General features: G+C 33.2%; 1 protein-coding gene and 1 pseudogene across 1 annotated transcript in view; one reads left to right on the forward strand and one right to left on the reverse strand.

Moving 5' to 3' along the window:
- LOC148597859 (trafficking protein particle complex subunit 9-like) overlaps window positions 1–6,570 on the forward strand; it is a 37,735-nt gene extending 31,165 nt beyond the window's left edge. The window contains exons 21-23 of the mRNA XM_088560186.1: window positions 531–629; window positions 1,827–1,939; window positions 2,580–6,570. Of these exons, the coding sequence (XP_088416312.1) occupies window positions 531–629; window positions 1,827–1,939; window positions 2,580–2,735 (368 nt within the window). The 3' untranslated portion in view covers window positions 2,736–6,570. The remainder of the gene's footprint in view (window positions 1–530; window positions 630–1,826; window positions 1,940–2,579) is intronic.
- Window positions 6,571–10,590: 4,020 nt separating this feature from the next.
- Window positions 10,591–12,306, reverse strand: LOC148597861 (uncharacterized; annotated as a pseudogene).
- Between the last annotated feature and the right edge of the window lie 6,054 nt (window positions 12,307–18,360).

An 18,360-nucleotide genomic window follows, 5' to 3' on the forward strand; every position in this document is an offset into this window, starting at 1 on the left:
AAGTATTTTCCTTATGTTTTGACAATAACTTTTGTAAAAATGAATGGATCTGATATGAATTTTACTACGAGGTGCCATACCACTAAAGGAACACTTGGATTGATTCTTGAGCCAAATAAGAGTTCAACTGGCTGGACTTGGCAAAACCTTTTATCAATAGATGTTTTTCTATCAATCTTTTTATCCATTGTATATTAATGATTTACATATTTATTTAAGAATTGGAAATAATAAAAATTGTGTCTTTTGAAAAATAACAAATTTTCCATGTGCATATTGTTTATTGTGCGAAGTGCAATAAACAAAATATGCACATGGAAAATTTATGTTATTTTTCAATATACAAAATTTTTATTATTGCCAATTCTTATAAATTAATTTTAAAACATATATTTATCTTTAAACGTGAGAAAAGTAGCTCTGAATTTAAATGAATAGGGGTGTGTCAATATTTTTTTTATCCATTGTGATATAGCAAAATTATTTTAACCAATCGGATTACAGTATTTTTCTCAAATTAATTTATACAGACATAAGAATCAATGATGAACTATACACTGATACATGTAACCCTGAGGTATTAGTTGGCAGGTTGATGTCACTGGATGTTGGGTGTTCTGCAAAAGAAGGTAATTTGATAGTTCATTGAAATCTGTCTAAACTGAACCATGAATAATCTTGAAACCTGTGCAAACAAGACACTTTTTAATGTCCCATTATATCAATTTAAGGAGGTAGACCTAGGGTAAGGGACACAAACTCTTACAATTCATTGGAACATTTGTACTCAGCATTTTACATCAATCTTGTCCATTTTGTAAGTTGGTAAACTGAACACCTGTCTAAACAAAACCAATTTTCAAGTCCAAAAGGTGTTCAGTTTAGACAGGTTTTGCTGTAATATACATATAGTGTAGTTTGAGTTCTGTACATCCCCCCCAAAAAAATGTAAAAATTAAAAATTTATTTAATATAGATCCTTAATTTAATTTATACTGCAATCATTGACAGTATATTGATGGTATCCTGTCAGTGACAGTATATAACACTTCGGCACCGTTACTTTCATACTATTGCATGAACTAACTGTTGGAACCAATTGTGGGAAAGTAATGTAATAACGTCCTATATATAAAATTAAACTCGATTTAAAGAGTGATTAAAATTGCAGTATAAAGACAATAACAGTTTAGTGACAACAAATAAAAACAATATATACAAATTTGGCAAAGTTAGGTATAGCCTAATGTTTAATCCAGAATCTAAGCCTTATCTGTATATTGTTTTTATTTCCAGTCAATACACTGTTATTGGTGATATTGCTGTGAAGTGTTTCCTGCATTCTATTTCTTAAGTTGATCATAATGTCTATCTATCTTTCTTAAAACATACACAAGTACATTGAAATAATGATGAAATGATGTGTCTCTCTTATTTTAATCTCCATTTTTAGAGAAAAGTATTGTGGTATAATCCTGTTTTTAAAACCCTCTGAGGGATTTCAATAAGTTTTTTGGTGTCTTTATTAAAGGAATGCCTTTCTTCTTTCCTTGTTCTTTGATTTTTTTTTTAAACCAGTGCGTCTTGTCTGTCTTTCTGTCTGTCTTCAATGACAGAAAAATTGGGAAATATCATGCTATGGTTATAATGTTCTTTTATTTGCATGTAACATTTTTGTTTCAATTATCTTATATAACTTCATAAGTACTTGGTTCTAATGCTGCTGATGAGAGTATACTCCTTGAAATACATGTAGGGCATTCCTGACTTTGCAATATTAATTTAAGTGTAATTTTTGTATTATAAACTGAATTATTATTTTACAGATGTAGGTGCTACAGGAGGACAGTTAGATATATCATGTGAAAGTGCTATACCATGTTGTGATTCTGACAGTATATATACTTTAATGGGAACAGATTCTCTTTTTGTGCCAAAGGTATGGTCATTTATTTTAATGTGACTTTTTTATACCCAGCCAGATAGGATTTTAGATACATTATATGATTCCCGATGTCTGTTGTTCTGAATGCATTTTGGACATATTTTTTTTTGCTCTGTCCATATGTCTGTCTGTCACACTATTGTAAGCGCAACCCCTTAGACACTTCTGTATCAATTTCATGAAACTTTGTAGGCGGTTATGATGTGATATGGAGTTGTGTATATCACCAGAAATTTATGATCCACTGATTTTTTTTTGGGAGTTGTACTTTTTTAACTTTTGAACGGGGAGACATATTTTTTATAGCAAAAATAAACATGGTTTCCTCGTCATTCCTTGAAGACCAGTGGGTGGCCTTGAGCTGACATTTTTCGTCCCAATGTTGTTGTTGTCTCTTTGACGTATTCACCATATTCATTTTCGTTATATTTAATTTAAAGATGCTTTAGTAAAATCATATGCAACGATATCATCAATGTACTATGATTATGATGTCAGTTTCATTTCTCATTTCTAACACACCCTCATAGTTGATTAGATTTATTCAAGGAGATTTATTTTCACTCTTTTCTTCTCTTATGAAATTAGCGAAAATTAGTTGCTCTCTTAAGTTTACATCATTTTCTTATTACAGATAACTGACGAGATAAAGTTCTCTACGTCATTTCTATTCCATGTGAGTGGACAGTATTCACTGAATATCAAATTCAAATTACATCGGACGAATTCAGAGGACCTTGTGTTTCAATGTTATAAGATTTTACTTATTGTTGATGAGGAAGATAGATAGTATTTACATTTTTTTCTGACTGATTTTATTTTTCAGTAAAATGAAGTCATTGTAAAATACAAGTCTTCTTAAGTATCATGAGATTCAGTATACTTTGTATTGAGTACAAGTCTTTTATAGGAATCAGGCAAAGATTATGAAATCTGACGCATGTTAAAAAGCAACATATAATGTCTCTCAAAACAGCTACTCAACCTCTAAAATTCTGCCTCAGTTTGGATTTATAAAAAAAGTAATTAAGTAAATTGTGGGCATTTTCATGCATTTCAAATGTAGCACATGTAGTAGCAAAAGGTTATTTCAATTCTTTCAGCTATTGTTGAATTCCTGGTAAAATATCACACTGAATGGTGGATTTTATCCTTTATCTTGATTAATTGATAAGAGCATGTGAGACAACTTCAATCATGAAAACTGCTGAAATTATCATATTTTCAATATGAATTATATTTGATTTCACAAAATTGTTTTAGCATGTAAAGTTCTATTTAAATTATTTATATCCAGTTATATAAGAATTTATATGAATTTCCTGTTCCTCTTGAAAATTAAAAACCAATGCTTTAATACTTCTAAATTCATTTGATTATTTTTTTGTCAGTACATGATCTTTAAAAAGACTTGTAATATAGTAAAACACCTTGTTAAAATTGGTTGTGAAGTCTTTTGTCAGTTAATGTCTATATAAAAAATGAACGCCCATCTAATGATGAATGCATTACAGTAAAACACTGTCTGACTGTCTGTTTCATCATCCACACATCATACAATAACTCAAAAACACTTGGTGGATTTCAATAACTTTCAGCTTAACATTTGTCTTCTTGTAAGGAAGATCCCTTTTGTTTTTATTGTTTTCAGATTTAAGTGTAATGGGACTTTAAAGTATAAAAATGGGGGCACAGATGTATCATTTCCTTTAGGGCAGGTGTTTGTAAATTCTTGATGCTATTTTTATTCCTTATCTAAGGGTGATACATGTAACTCTCTTTCTCTCTATTCACCTATCAATTTTTTTTATATTCCCAGTCAGTGAGTGGGTGGTACAGTGGAATCACCTTGTCCATCATTATTCTATCAGTACAATTTTTTCTCAATTATCTACCCTCAAAATCTCAGAATGGTGTTTCATATGATTTTGTGTTTTCTCTATTTAAAATGATATCTATAATTTTCATCACAAAAATTATGTGGTATGTGGTTTTATATAGATAGAGCATTTGTAATAAGAGAAATTCTGATTAAAGTCCAATATAAACTTTCTATGTATAATACACCATACCTATTCTCGTTATATTCCTGTAAGAGGGGGTATACCAAGCACAACAACTTGTGCAACTTCATGTTTTTATTACTAATAAAGAATTTAAAAGGATCCTATACATGTACTAGTATTGCTCAAATATTTTATAGAACATATAACTATTGTAAAAGTATTACAATTACACCTATAACTTAACTAGATAAGACATTACCTTTCACTAGTTGTCTAATCATAGGACATTCTATTGAATGAGCTTTGAGTATAAGTGTTTGCAAGAATCAGGCAAAATGGGAAAAATCATAAACATCCATGTCAAAACCCCACTGATCTGACAATGTATTATCACTCAAAGATACTTTGCCTATTTGAAAAGACCACTATTTCATCTCTGCGTCACTGGCTTTGGGCAGATATTTTTCAATAGAATCTTAGAAAAATGAGGTTTTTTACAGTTTTCTGCCCTTGAAATGTTCATTTTCAGTGCATTTCTATGAAATTGTAACTCAGTGGCCCAGCATGATATTGAAAATCTTGTCTGTTTTTTTTTTTATTCTGATGGTGCAAATAGTCAAATAACACTATCAAAATGATGGTTTTTTTTTTCATGCCATGTTTCACCCATTGCCTGATTCTTACAGGGACTGACACTTTACTGTTATCTTCTAGTTCTGATTATATTCAGTGAAAGGTAATACACTACAACAAACCACTGGAATAAGGGTATCTCTTCATTAAAAAAAAAAAACTTACAGCATGTTTCAACATTTTGATTGCAAAGAGTGTTTATTGACCCAGCCTGCAGTGTGATGGGGAACATATTCCTCAAGTAGGAATCTATTTAAGTAAGATCGTAGGTTCACATTTTTTGCATGATATTCACCTCATTGTAATATGTATTTCCACTGTGATTTATTTTATCATATGTTTGTGTAAAACATTAGTAATTGCAATTTTTCATCACTCAGTACTTTTCATCGTTACCTAACAGCTAAGAGTAATACTCATAAATACCTTATTTAAGAGAACGTTTATATGATAATAGTCACTAATAAATTGTTCTTCAATTGATCTCTTATTTGCCTATTTATGAATCTGCTGAGAAAAAAACACATTTACAGAGAAACCTGCCTTATTTTAACAATGTATTGTGAAAATATGATTGTTCTTGGGGAACCAATTTTCGTGGTTTTGGTGGGTAGGTCAAACCTCGAAATTGGGTTCCCAGCGAAAATTTGTGTATACTAAAAACCACGAATTCAAGAATCCTCGAACTTGTGTTTCTTCCCTAATCCTCCAAAATTGGTTTCCACAAATTAAAGTACTTTCACAGTATCCATTTTTTTTCATGGTAAAGTATTTTTTTCCATTTTTTTAGGAAAACATAAAGCTATGGACCCTTTATTGCTAACAGTAGGATAGTCAATGCTTGGAACATGCTCAATAGAAACTTCCCAAGGAAATTCTTTTATTTTACCCAAGCCAAATCTTGCAGAAATTTATAGTTAGCATGCTTATTGATTTAACACCAAAGAGTCCATAATTCTTTGTCTCCAAGTATTCTAGTTTAAGGAAGTTCGCTGCTCTGTTTGAAAATGACAAGGATGTCAAAGGGTTGTGCAGTCTTTTAAGATCTATCATGTCAGAACGATATGAATAGAAACGAAAATGATGGGTCAGTATGCTTGTTTTTCAGATATAAGTATTTGAAATTGTGAAAAGGATTTCTCTGGATTTTTCATAGGTGTTGACCTATTAGGTTTATCTATGAAAAAAAACCCTGTAGAAATAACAGAAATTTCACAAAAACTTCTCAAATTTCATTTTAATGTGTGTTTAATTAAACTATGAAAAGAAAAATGGGGGTCACTGGGCAAACAATATTGATGCTATGAAATGAATAAAACCAGAGGAGTCCGAAAATCAGACAAAAATGACTGAACATGAGCAGCTAACATCCCTAACATAATATACACAATGTAGTTATTTTCATTTGGTTTGATTGTTTATTTTGGCTGATGTTAACTGGAATTTTTTCCCGTGTTCAGTGATGTCTTTATTTCAATTTGAAATCTTATTATTGGGTTTAATGTTATCCATCCTAATTTTTCAATCGTTCTTATATCTGTTTTTACATTTTATTACGAATTACAAAATGAAAATCTAATGACTGAAAGATCCTCAATACTTAACCTGTTGTTTTTTTGACAAAATGCTCAAAAAATGGGCTGCAGATATCACTCATGGAATAATAAATGGTTTCAATCAAGTGCAAAAATTTTCTACCAAAGTAACCTAGAAATATGTTTATATTTCAACGTAAGCACCATGGGTTTTACTGTCTTGCAGAAAGTAATGAGGAAATACAATATTTCAGTCAACTGGTTTCCACATATTACTGTGGTCCCGTAAGAATTGTCAACCTATGAGTTTTGTGTAATTTCAATAAAAAAAATTGTTGGGAAATGTAAACATGCCCTCAGTCTGTGAACAATGGGATGATGCAATGATTGTATTGTATAGAGTAATTCATTGTTAAGCAATTGTTTTCATTATTAAACTATATTGATTTTTTGTTGTATTGTTATCTTAATTGCCTTGCCTACTTCTAAGTAGCATATATGGTCTGTTGTAATTGCTTGTTGTGGTCACATGTCCAACATTGTAAAAACTTTAGTACCACTCCAGATAAAATTCAGACACTGTTTAAGTTCGAGGTTAAACACGACCGAGCAAATGATGCTGTTTCTATCAACTTATGCTAAAATCAATTTCCTTTCTATATTCAGATCGGCCTTTTTGAGAAATCCATACATTTATCTTCCACTAAGTGGAAACAAATCAAGAGCGACAATTCTAAGTTCTATTTAATTTATACACAATCTATATAATGTTAACACAAAAGTGCAACAACCAAATTGCATACTGAGTGGTTTTTTGGTCCATAAGTGTTTCTGAATTAGAAAACGAGAGTAAATTTGGTTGGTTTTTTGACATGCACGAGTCACTTCCAATCCGATTTTTATACAGACTGATACTTAGATACTTATACTGAATCGAAGGTTTTTTTGTTTGGTAGGTTGTTTGATGGAAAGTGGCTACTTTTCTTATTTTAATGCTTTTCAAAGTTTAAGGGCTTACAACACCGAAATAGTGAGGGCTTTCGCTAACAACTTTAATGACAATTACACACAGGAATAAGATTTTATTTAAAAGGAAATTATTCTTATTAATTGGCATGTTAATTCCCATCATCCTTGTATAAATCAAGACAATACAAATACAAACAAAGCATGTAGAACATTAAATTGGGTTTTCGCCTTTTCAGGTAACTTCTTTTCAAATATTTTGCTGTTGTCTAAAACATCAAACTAAAAAATAAACACAAAGTAACAAAACATGATGACTTTTCATTCGAATTGTCAACTTTCCTTTCATCTGTTGCATCATACCTTCAGCACCTGTGTATGGAGTTTTCATATCACAACTCATACTTTATGCCAAAGCTTGCCGTGACTACGCAGACTTTTTGTATCGGGTTAGACTTGTAACAATTAGGCTTAAAGAACAGGGTTATGTTGCTACAAGATTGAAGTCATCACTACAGAAGTTTTATGGTCGTCATCATGAACTTGTGGATCGTTATTGTGTATCCATCTGCACCATGAAAACTGATTTATTCAACGTGTCATAGTTTTCTTTTCCTCTTTCCTATACCCCAGACTTGACTTTTTATGAGCAACTCGGTGGGTGTTTCTAGAAAAGCAGAGGACGCTTACCCTACCGGTGCACCTGGTCCATGCTCCCATTTTTTAGTGGAGTCTGAGTTGCTCATTTACTTTTGTTACTTTGTAGTATTTTTTAGTTGCTTTATATTCTTTGTTGTGTTTGTCTGTTTTCCATGTCTAGTTTTTGTTCCTGGATTACATTTTTTTATTTCCGCAAAATCTTGGTTCCCTTGCTTACTCTTTGCATACATTCAAGTTCCTGCAGTACATAAGACACAAGCACAAACATCGAAAATTCTATTTGTATTTTCCGTTCACTTACTATATAACAGTAAGAACATGATGTATGTGTCGCATAGAGAATTAAAAATTCCCTTCATTGTTAAAACATTGATTTTAACTATCGAGAGTATAGAAATCTTTTAATGCACGAAAAACTGTTTCTCTCGTTTAAGTAGTACACCAGCTAAGAATCATGCAAACTGTGATTCTTGGTTGGAAAGCCTACATGCTTCTTTATTTTTTTTTGGTTTAAAATGTTATAGTAAACAGAAATTAATAAGTGTTTTTCGTATAACCCTTGTTGATTAGAGATATATATTATATAGAATGTACTGTAGAAGTCTAACTTAATGAAGGCAGATAACTCTGTAAATGACACTAAAATACAGTAAAAAAGCATTGCATTTACGTTGTGAATTTTATCTCCTTAGAGCAGACAGATTGGAATGAATGATTACACATTTCATCATATAGACGTATAAAACAACTTGTCTACAAAAATAAAAATGTTTAGCCTTCGTAGGGGTGTATCACATACAACAGAATTTGCTCATCGCTGGTGTACTGCTTAAAAACATTGTAATTTTTTTCGTGAGTTTTCCCGTCGAGAAGCCTATTCACAACCCTTTTGTCAGTTTTTCCTACGCAAATTTCAACAATTGCATGTTCTTTTTGACACTTAAAGATAAAATAGTTGATGCGGAATAGATATAAAAGGCATAAGACAGCTTTTTATCATCAAAACAACATTGTTATTTTTTCACATTTGATATGTCGACACTTCCGGACTATGTTTATAGGCGTACTAATGATGAAAACTTTATAACGTAATCAGCCGATGAATGGCGTTCAGGTGCCAGATTATTACCTTAAATTTGACCAATAAAATGAATCTACTGCACGAGACCTTTTTTACCCCCTAGGAAATTAAATTATTTTTATCACCTGGACGTGTGGTATGAAAATTCGCCAAAAAAAGCAGAAATGTGAATACGCCTCTAGTTGAAGAACAATGGGATGACGTAATATGATTGTAATGTGTGGAGTAATTAATCGTTAAACAATTGTTTTCATTATTTAATTAAATTGATTTCTTGTTCCTATGTTCGTTTTTTAAAAAAAATATATTTTTTGGTCTTTTTGGTTTATACTTCCACGAGTGTTCATGTTAGTGTGTGTAAGTATGTGTATCTGTCGGTTTGTCTGTATGTCAGACTTATTGCAAGGTCTTTTATTGCAGAAATTATTGCTTATTGTAACCGAACTAACAATTCCATGTAAAAGGTGAAGTGTATCTGTAAGCACTTTTTACAGCACTATAAAAAATCTATAACATATTGAAAATCTGTGGTCGCACTTAGGGGTTCAGAGAGATGAACAATCAAAATAACCGATTTAAGTGCTAACAGATAACGTGTCAGGTACAAATTGGTGTAAATTGTATTCAGCAATGAAAACAAGTTTTATTTATTACGAAAATATATCCAACTCCATATAATGGCTAAAGATTATAGCCCTATTTACATCATAAGATAGAGATGTATGAAAACTAACTGACGAGGAGCAGAAAGAATTTTCCTTAATACTTTCTTTCATGTATAGACTAAAGTAAATAAATTTACATAAAATAGTGTTGGAAAACGGAAAAAAATGCATGATAGTATTGTAAATACAGCGAGACCTGTTACTACACTGCCGCCGAACTAAACTAAACGACGAATTTAACGAAAAAAATCTGTTTATACCAGACAGTTTTTGAAGCCCTCCCATATCAGTTTAAATGGAATTTGAATCTTTGTAAACCGCCAATAGGTCTAAACCGAACAATTCCACAGTTAATAAGGGGTTCGATTTAAGGAGGTAGACCTAGGTTAAGGGATATAATTCTTGAAATAATTGATATGTCTGTCTCATATTCAATTTCACAAAAGCCTATCAAGCTTTCATTTCAAACAGAATGAAACCAGTCAAAGTTACTTTGATGCTTACATGAGATTGAGGTAAAATGCAGAATACAAACGTTCAGATGATTTGTAAGAGTTGTGTCCCTTACCCTTCTCAAGCATATGTCACTGCAATGTTTTCTCTTTTACAATAAGTAGTTTTATAAATTGTATATGTAATTACCGCTAGATTATTTTAGAAAGGTAAACTCTGTATACGTTTTTGAATTATCTTCTTTGATATTGATAAAACGAAATATGTATTCTGCATCTTAAAATTCAAAAATATGGATGATATTACTCTTCTATCTTGTGCTAGAGCAGTTTTTGGTGAGGGAATCGGGATGCTTGTCGTTTATGGTATTTGTCTCTGTTTGCATGATTTTAAGAGAAAGAAATATGTGGTTGAGTCTTCGCAGACGTTTGCAAACACGTGTTAGCAAACTTGGTAAATCAAACACCTATCTAGGACGAAACAATTTTAAAATCCAAAAGTGGTTCCGTTTCTTGAGTTTTCAACTTAGATATGTAGAATATTTTTTATATAATGATTGTCTTACATGATAATTTAGAGATTTTATTGAGAAACAATTTGAAACATGTAAAAATAAAAAAGAATCACTTATTACTTGCAATATTGATCAGACTTTTTTAAACTCGAGTTTATAAATTTTTCCTCTTTTTGTGTTATCTCCCGCCCATTTAGCACAACCAACCCATATGAAGCCACTAACATCAATAGCCAGACTATAAGGTAGCTCTGAACCAAGAGTACTGATCTGATAACAGTAGACCAAACCCCCTGTCTGATTCAATACATGTATACAATTGTTGTCCCGGTCACTGATAAGTATCAGACCATCAGTGGTTACTGATATATCTGCTGGGTAAAACTTAACACTAAAAGACTTCTGGTTATCCCCAGTAGTGTACTGCCATTTAAACTGACCAAACTTATCTAATGCTACCACCCTCCCCAGTTTTCACTGTTCAGTCCGTCAATAACATAAATATTGTCATTTCTGGTTGTAATCCTCCATTGGCTTCGTAAATAGTCTCTTATTGTCTCTGTTGTATTCGTACGTATGAATAATCTCTGCTGTCTGATTCAGGAGAACAACTCTTCGGATGCTGTTTGATGTGATTTCTGTATATTGCTTGTCAATAAGTCCTACCAGGATTTCCTTTTGTTCATTGATATGTTATCCCATTGTTTGTAATGGAGAGAAATCTTTGTATGATGCATGAAGATACAAGGACGTCTCCATTGTCCAGCCGGGCCAAATCAGATACCGATATATATTTTCGTCCTTATCTATCTTCATTATATCATCTCCAAATTCTACACTCTGTAGTTTTCCAGTTCCAAAGTTTACAATAATTTTGAAGTTGTCGTCTCGAGAAACTACAGTTCCAACAGTAGACAAGTCAGTCAGTTTCATAGGTTTTCACTAGATGTAGGACATCGACTTCATACAAATCACAAAAAAAAAAACATACTTAAATCGAATTGTATATCCACAGGTATAAAGCTGGTAATCGGTACAGTTATCTGGCATTTTGTCGGCTTTGGTAACTTCATATTTTCGTTTTGTCTAAAACATAAAACATCAGAAACATTCCAGGATAAAAGTACTTGATAAATCTCATCTTTTGTCTTCATCAATTCATCTTCATTTTTTAAGGTTTGAGATAGTGTCCTGAATTTTGACAGTAGTTGGTTTGTATATCGAGTCACATTTTGTAGGCAAATTTTGTGTATATTTTATAACTGCGTCTTTCAAAACATTTTCTTGAGCCTTAATTTTCGCAGTGACTTCTTCATACTCCTTATGTGTATCTGTCATTAGCGTCTGCAGTTTTATACTTTCCAATTGGTAAAATTGAAGATCATTATTGAGTTTTTCTTGAAAATCTTTTATTTTGAAAATTCTGTCATTGTAATGTTTCTGCATGTTCTGCTGTTGATGGTCAGAATGAAGATCAGTAAAGCATTGGAAGCAAACTGCTTTTTTTGCAATCACAAAGTATGACACATATTTTTGTCCTTCGTGAACCCTACAGGTCATTTGGTCAAGGTTAACCTGTTGATATGAAGAGGCAACGTCTTCGATTTCCTACAGGTCATTTGGTCAAGGTTAACCTGTTGATATGAAGAGGCAACGTCTTCGATTTCATAATCCTTCATGTTGACTGGTGGTCTTTCGAAGATTCTGATTTTGAATGAATTCTGTGTAAACAAAGTTGGCATAAAAACAGTTTACAATTATACAGTTCCAGCGAATATCTGTTGACTCTTCACAAAACTGGCATGTCGCTGGAGCCTGCAATGACATATCTGTATCAGCTGTAGCCATTTTAGAAATCCAGAATGGGAAAAATCAAATGCTGAAATTGAACATTGTCAAATATTAACAAGAACCAGACAAAAACTTTTGCATATGGAATAAGCATGTCAAAATCCCTGCCTTTTTTAAATTGTGCACCTTCGAATTTTATCTTAATAATGCATTTCTACGATAATGAAAATTAAAATCCCTTTACAGTGTGAAAGGAATAACAGTCATAGGAGTGTTATTTGATGAATGAACCATTTGATTTCATAAAGTAGATCACTGGGATGTTCATACAAAATCTGTTTGCCCAAAAATATTCTGGTCCACATTTTGCGGATGAAATTTCCAAATAAATTTTCATGTTACAAAAATATGTAAACAAATAAAAGTAATCTGGGCTGTGAGCTAGTCTGTGTAAAATTCCCAAGCCCTATCTCCCTTGACCAGCCACCCAAATTAGGAAAAGCAGATAGCACGTCCATTACAGCTTGGTTAACCCAGTTTCTACCTCTTACAAACCCTTGTAGTTGAGAGTGGTATAAAGTCATGAATGCATATAGACTTAAAAAAATATGGTTGGTAACTTCGTAAAACTAACTTATGTACCCTATCTATAAAATTTATAATCTACTTTTTTACTACTATTTTTGTGTAAAATATTGAGAACTTATGTCTTCTTGATCAAAGTATTATCACAATGCTCACGCCATTGACTGCATAGTGTTACATTCCTTTAAAATCTTATGAAGGACAAAAAAGGAAGAGGCTAGATACTTTAATTTCCATATCGATATATTGACGATGTTTGTTGTATAAATAATCTGAACTCCGTTTTTTTATACACCACAACTAGAAATTAAAGATACTACTAACACAGCTTCCTCCGAGTCATTTTTGTACGTGTAAGAGTAATCAAGGGAACGAATATCCTAGAGGAAATCAAAAGAATGTAATCTAGGGAAAGAGACCAGACACAGAAAACAGACACACACAACAAAGAACATAATAATAACCAAATTAATACACACAAAGTAATGAAAATAAATGAGCAACTCGGACGCCACTAAGAACTGAAAGCATGGACCAGGTGAACCGGTAGAGTAAGCGTCCTCTGCTTTTCTAGAAACACCCGCCGAGTTGCTAATAAAAGGTTAAGTCGAAGGTAGACGAAAGAGGAAAGGAAAACTATGACACATTGAACATATCAGTTTTCAGGGTGCAGATGGATGCAACGTAACGAACCACGAGTTCATGATGACGACCATAAAACCTCTGTAGTGATGACCTCAATCTTGTAGCAACATAATCCTGTTCAAGAAGCCTAATTGTAAGAAGTCGTTAAAAAACGTCTTCGTAGTTATGGCAAGCTTTGGCATAACGTATGACTTGTGATATGAAAACACCATACATAGGTGCTAAGTGGATACTGCAATAGATGAAAGAAAAGATTACAATACGGAATGAAAAGTCATCGCGTTTGTCGTATAGTTTGGACAATAGTTTTCCTTTACCACTAACCTTTAAGTGTAGGTGAAGATATAAGGATGACTGCACAGTGTCTGTAGTGCCCTTTATCTCAAGCGTCCACCACACTCGACAAATATGTTGTCGATAAATAAAACCCATCATTTCGAAAAATCTTCTTCGGTGTATTATGAAGATGATTTGGAATTATTTTTTACAAAGTATGAGGAATCTCTACTAAGAACTACATATCTGTATCTTGATGTACCGTCTTTTTTGGAGTAACAACGATGTATAATGATTTTGATTCAAGTTTTTTACATAGTCATGTTAGTATGGGGAATAGAAGTGTAAAGAGTTGAAAAATCCTAGGTTTCAATGCGATTACATTCTGATAATAATCTTGATTTGAGGATTTCCAGAAAATCTTTTGAATTTTTCATGATTCACTTTGAATTTATACCATTGCGGAAGTAGCAAGTGTCGTGGTAGAACTGGAGATCCTATTTGGCAGCTGTGAGTACAGAAGTTAAAAGTTTGGAATGAGGTTTGGTGGTACATTTAGCAGATCCAGCTATGTAGGGTTGTCTGTACGGATTCTTGCGGAGTCAAGGAATCCAGTTCATAAACAGGACATGATTGTTCATGGAAAGGTATATTATTTTAGGAATATGAACATTCTTAGAGAGGATTGAATGATCCTGTTGAATTAAATGATGATAATCTGTCGAAAATGTGGTGATATTAATTCCCCGCACACTTGTTAGCTTAATCGTTCTTGTGTTTCACCGACATACGTTGTACTATTGTATAAGAGAGTAATCAAGGGAACCAAGGTTATAGCGGTAATCAAAAAAATGTAATCCATGGACAAACCCCAGACATGGAAAACAGACATACACAACAAAGAACATAAAGTAACTAAAATCATACATACAAAGTAACAAAAGTAAATGAGCAACTCGGACTCAACTAAAAACTGGGAACATGGACCAGGTGCACCGGTAGGGTAAGCGTCCTCTGTTTTCCGTTTCCTAGAAACACCCGCCGTGTTGCTCATAAATAGTCAAGTCCGGGGTAGACAAACGAGGAAAGGTAAACTATGACCCGTTAAAAAAATCAGTTTTCATGGTGCAGATGGATAGACCATAACGATCCACGAGTTCATGATGACGACCATAAAACTTCTGTTCCAGAAGCCTATATGTTAGAGTTCTAGCGCGATACAAAAAGTCTGCGTAGTTTCGGCAAGCTCTGGCATAACGTATGAGTTGTGATATGAACACTCTATACGCAGGTGCCGAAGGGATGTTGCCACAGATGAATGGAAAGTTGACAATTTTGAATGAAAAGTCATCACGTTTGTCGTAAAGTTTGGTCAATAGTTTTCCTTTACCATTGATTTCTAAGTGTAGGTCAAGGTATGAGGCTGACTTCACAGTGTCTGTAGTATCCTTTATCTCAAGTTCTTTTGGGCAGATGCGATGTATCAAATCCTCGAAATTAGGATTGTTTGAAGATAATACGTCATCTATATAGCGGAAACTGAGATTGAAGGATCTAGCCAAACGATATTCTTTCTTTCTGATCAGATCAGCTATAAAGTCAGCCTCATAAGAGTGAAAGAAAAGGTCGGCAAGTAAAGGAGTACAATTCCAGCATTTTGTAAACATCTTCCTCTGTATATTTGGAAGATGATTGGGAATTATTTCTTACAAAGTATGAGGAATCTATACCAATAACTATATATATGTATCTAGGTGTATCATCTTTGTTTTGGCAAAAACAATGATGCATAATGTTTTTAAGTCGGGATTTAAACTGAGTATAGGTAATAGAAGTATACAGTGTTGAAAAATCATAGGTTTTAATGCTATTATATTCAGATAATAGTCTTGAACTGATTGTCTCCAAACGATCTTTCGAATTGTCAGGATCCACATAGAATTGACACCACTACGGGAGTAACAAGTGTTGGAATGCAGACCCTCTTTGATAGTTGTGAGTATAGAAGTTAAAAGTTTTGAAAGAGGTTTGGTGGTACATTTTGCAGATCCAGCTATGAAACGTTGTTTGTATGGATTATTGTGGAGTTTAGGAATCCAGTACATAGACGGTAAAGCACGATCATCGTCCTTGGTAGAGAGACCAAAAGAGGATAGCACAGATTTATGGCTTTCCACAATCTCTTCTTACGAGAGAGTGGTAGCAGTATAGGTCTTATGACTGCTATTATTTTCTACGTCTACCTCTGATAATAAACATTGGATGTAAAACGTTTTGCAGACAAAAACAATGTTGTTTTGGGCTTTGTCTGCCGGTACGACAACACAATTGTCATGTATAGTAGACAATATTTTTGCTACATCGGGGTCTTTGAAAACTGATGTAGCCTTGCCATTCATTGGCCTACTTAAAACTTTCATTCGTTTCAAAATTAAAGACCTCACGGTCTTTGACCACTCTGACAGAGAATCAATGTCTTCTTGTTCTCGTTTTATCCATTTTCTTGCATAGTCCTCGACTGCATCCGTAAGAATTTTAAAGTTATAATTCCAATTTATGGAGCGTGGTTCACGGTACTTGGGACCTTTAGAGAGGATATTACGCAGAGATTCGTTTTCGATAATGGTTAAATCTCCCGTAACGACGTAACCAGAATGACCACATTTGAATGGATAGGTTTTGCAAGAAGAGTCAGGTGTCAAAACTTGTCTTTTAAAGGGAGTGTAGTAGAGTGAGAGGTATAGAATAAAGTTTGGTTCTAATGTGATGAAGTCCAAGAGGGTTTTGTATGAAAGGAAGGAGACCATCCATGGAGACATCTTGTAACTTAGGTGACGTATAGTGGCAATGGTCATGACTCCTTTCCGGTCTTGGATTTTTGTCAAATAAACTCATCTCATTTATGCTATTGTTATATTGGCTTAAAAGGTTTCCTATACTTTTGATGTTATTATTGCATCCGTAAGGTATTGCAGTAACTAGTCTGCGTATCCAGTACTCCTCTCTTTCCCTACGATAGTTTTTACTTAGAACGGGAGTTTTCGTAGGATAGTAATTTTTTTCTAAAATACGAACTTTGTATTAGATTATTCATAGACTTTCATGTTAATTATACCTCATCACATGTACTGGTATATTGAGTTCTTGTTTCATTATCCAATAACTGTTCGTTAATTTTAACATTTGTGAGGTCCTAAAACAACCCTTTCTACGTTCATTCTTTTGGATTTGCTACAAATCATGAAATACTTTTTACTGCTTATTGTGTTCAAATTCTGGCTGTAATCGTGCTAAAGAAGGAAGGGGAAGGAGAACTTTTTTCACCTTGTAGCTATTCTCAGAGGCGTATAACACCAGCAGAGAAGAGAAAAGATGCCCATATGAGGCACCGAAACTGTTTGGTCACATTTACCTACATTTACATGGCCGTTTGTTCTATTTCCTATATCAATTTTTTTTCTGTATTTGTAGTCTTCGAATGTTATCATTCTTAACACTTTTCATCATACATCTTAATTCAATTGCTTTAAACTTAATTTACAGAGCGGTTAGTTAAGATGATACACCTTTTTAAATGAAAGTCACTTTTATTTGTTTGTTTGTTTGTTTGTTTGTTTACGAGAGAAAGAATTTGATCGGTACTTTGCCTACAGGTTGGAATTGGTGTGTCATGCACTTATGACGCTGCTGGTTATTGCTTTTAAAATTATGGTTCATTTTTGTTTTTAGACTTGAACCATATACTCAAGTAAATCTATGCCGTCACCTTGATTTTCCACTCTGTTAAAGGTAGGCTAAAAATTACACGCTAACTGTGCTGATTGTGGGATAGTCGATAAGCATGCACAGAGCATGCTCAATATTCATTTCCGCGAGGAAAATTCTTTTGTACTACCCAAGCCCTACCTCGCGAAGTCTACAATGAGCATGCTCATCAACTTAACACAAAAGGGTCTATTTACAACTGTATTAAAACTAACTGGTGTGGTGCACTCATAATTTAAAGAAAATAAATTGATGTGCATTAAAATAGTTTATTAAATGAATGGTATGAACGATAGTTTTCTCTTATTACAGTGTTTTGAAAGGATTCTTTATGAATAATAATATGAGGAAGTATTACAGAATTAATGTCTTTGAATCTATGCAGTTTCTAATGATTGCTGAGAATGCTTTCAGTCCACGCCTGGAGGAACGCATTATTTAAAATGGAATACCTGGTCCGACGCGTCCGCCATATCTACAGTAATATAAACACTGTTGGTACTGATGCTGACATCTATACAAACATCTTTTCTTGTAGAAATAGTTAAATCTTCCGTAACTATAGCAGTAATAGCTACACTTCCTATATTTATTGTAACAGTAATAACACTTGTTTCTGTAACCTCCACCATAATAATCTTTTAATTCATCGCCGGAAACTCCTACATCTCCTTCTTTTTCCAATGCAGCATCCAAACCGCCTTTATCATCAAGAGGAAGCAAATTTGTTTCTTTGTCCTCTTCTATAGGACTAGAGTGACATATCGCCACTACAGTGAGTACCAAAAAGAACAAGGTGGTTTTTGACTGAAAAATAATATAGATTTGGTTTGCATTCTA

This window comes from Perna viridis, chromosome 14 (genome assembly GCF_037379345.1).
Source record: "Perna viridis isolate PV_CMFRI_1.1 ecotype Kerala chromosome 14, ASM3737934v1, whole genome shotgun sequence".
NCBI lineage: Eukaryota > Metazoa > Mollusca > Bivalvia > Mytilida > Mytilidae > Perna > Perna viridis.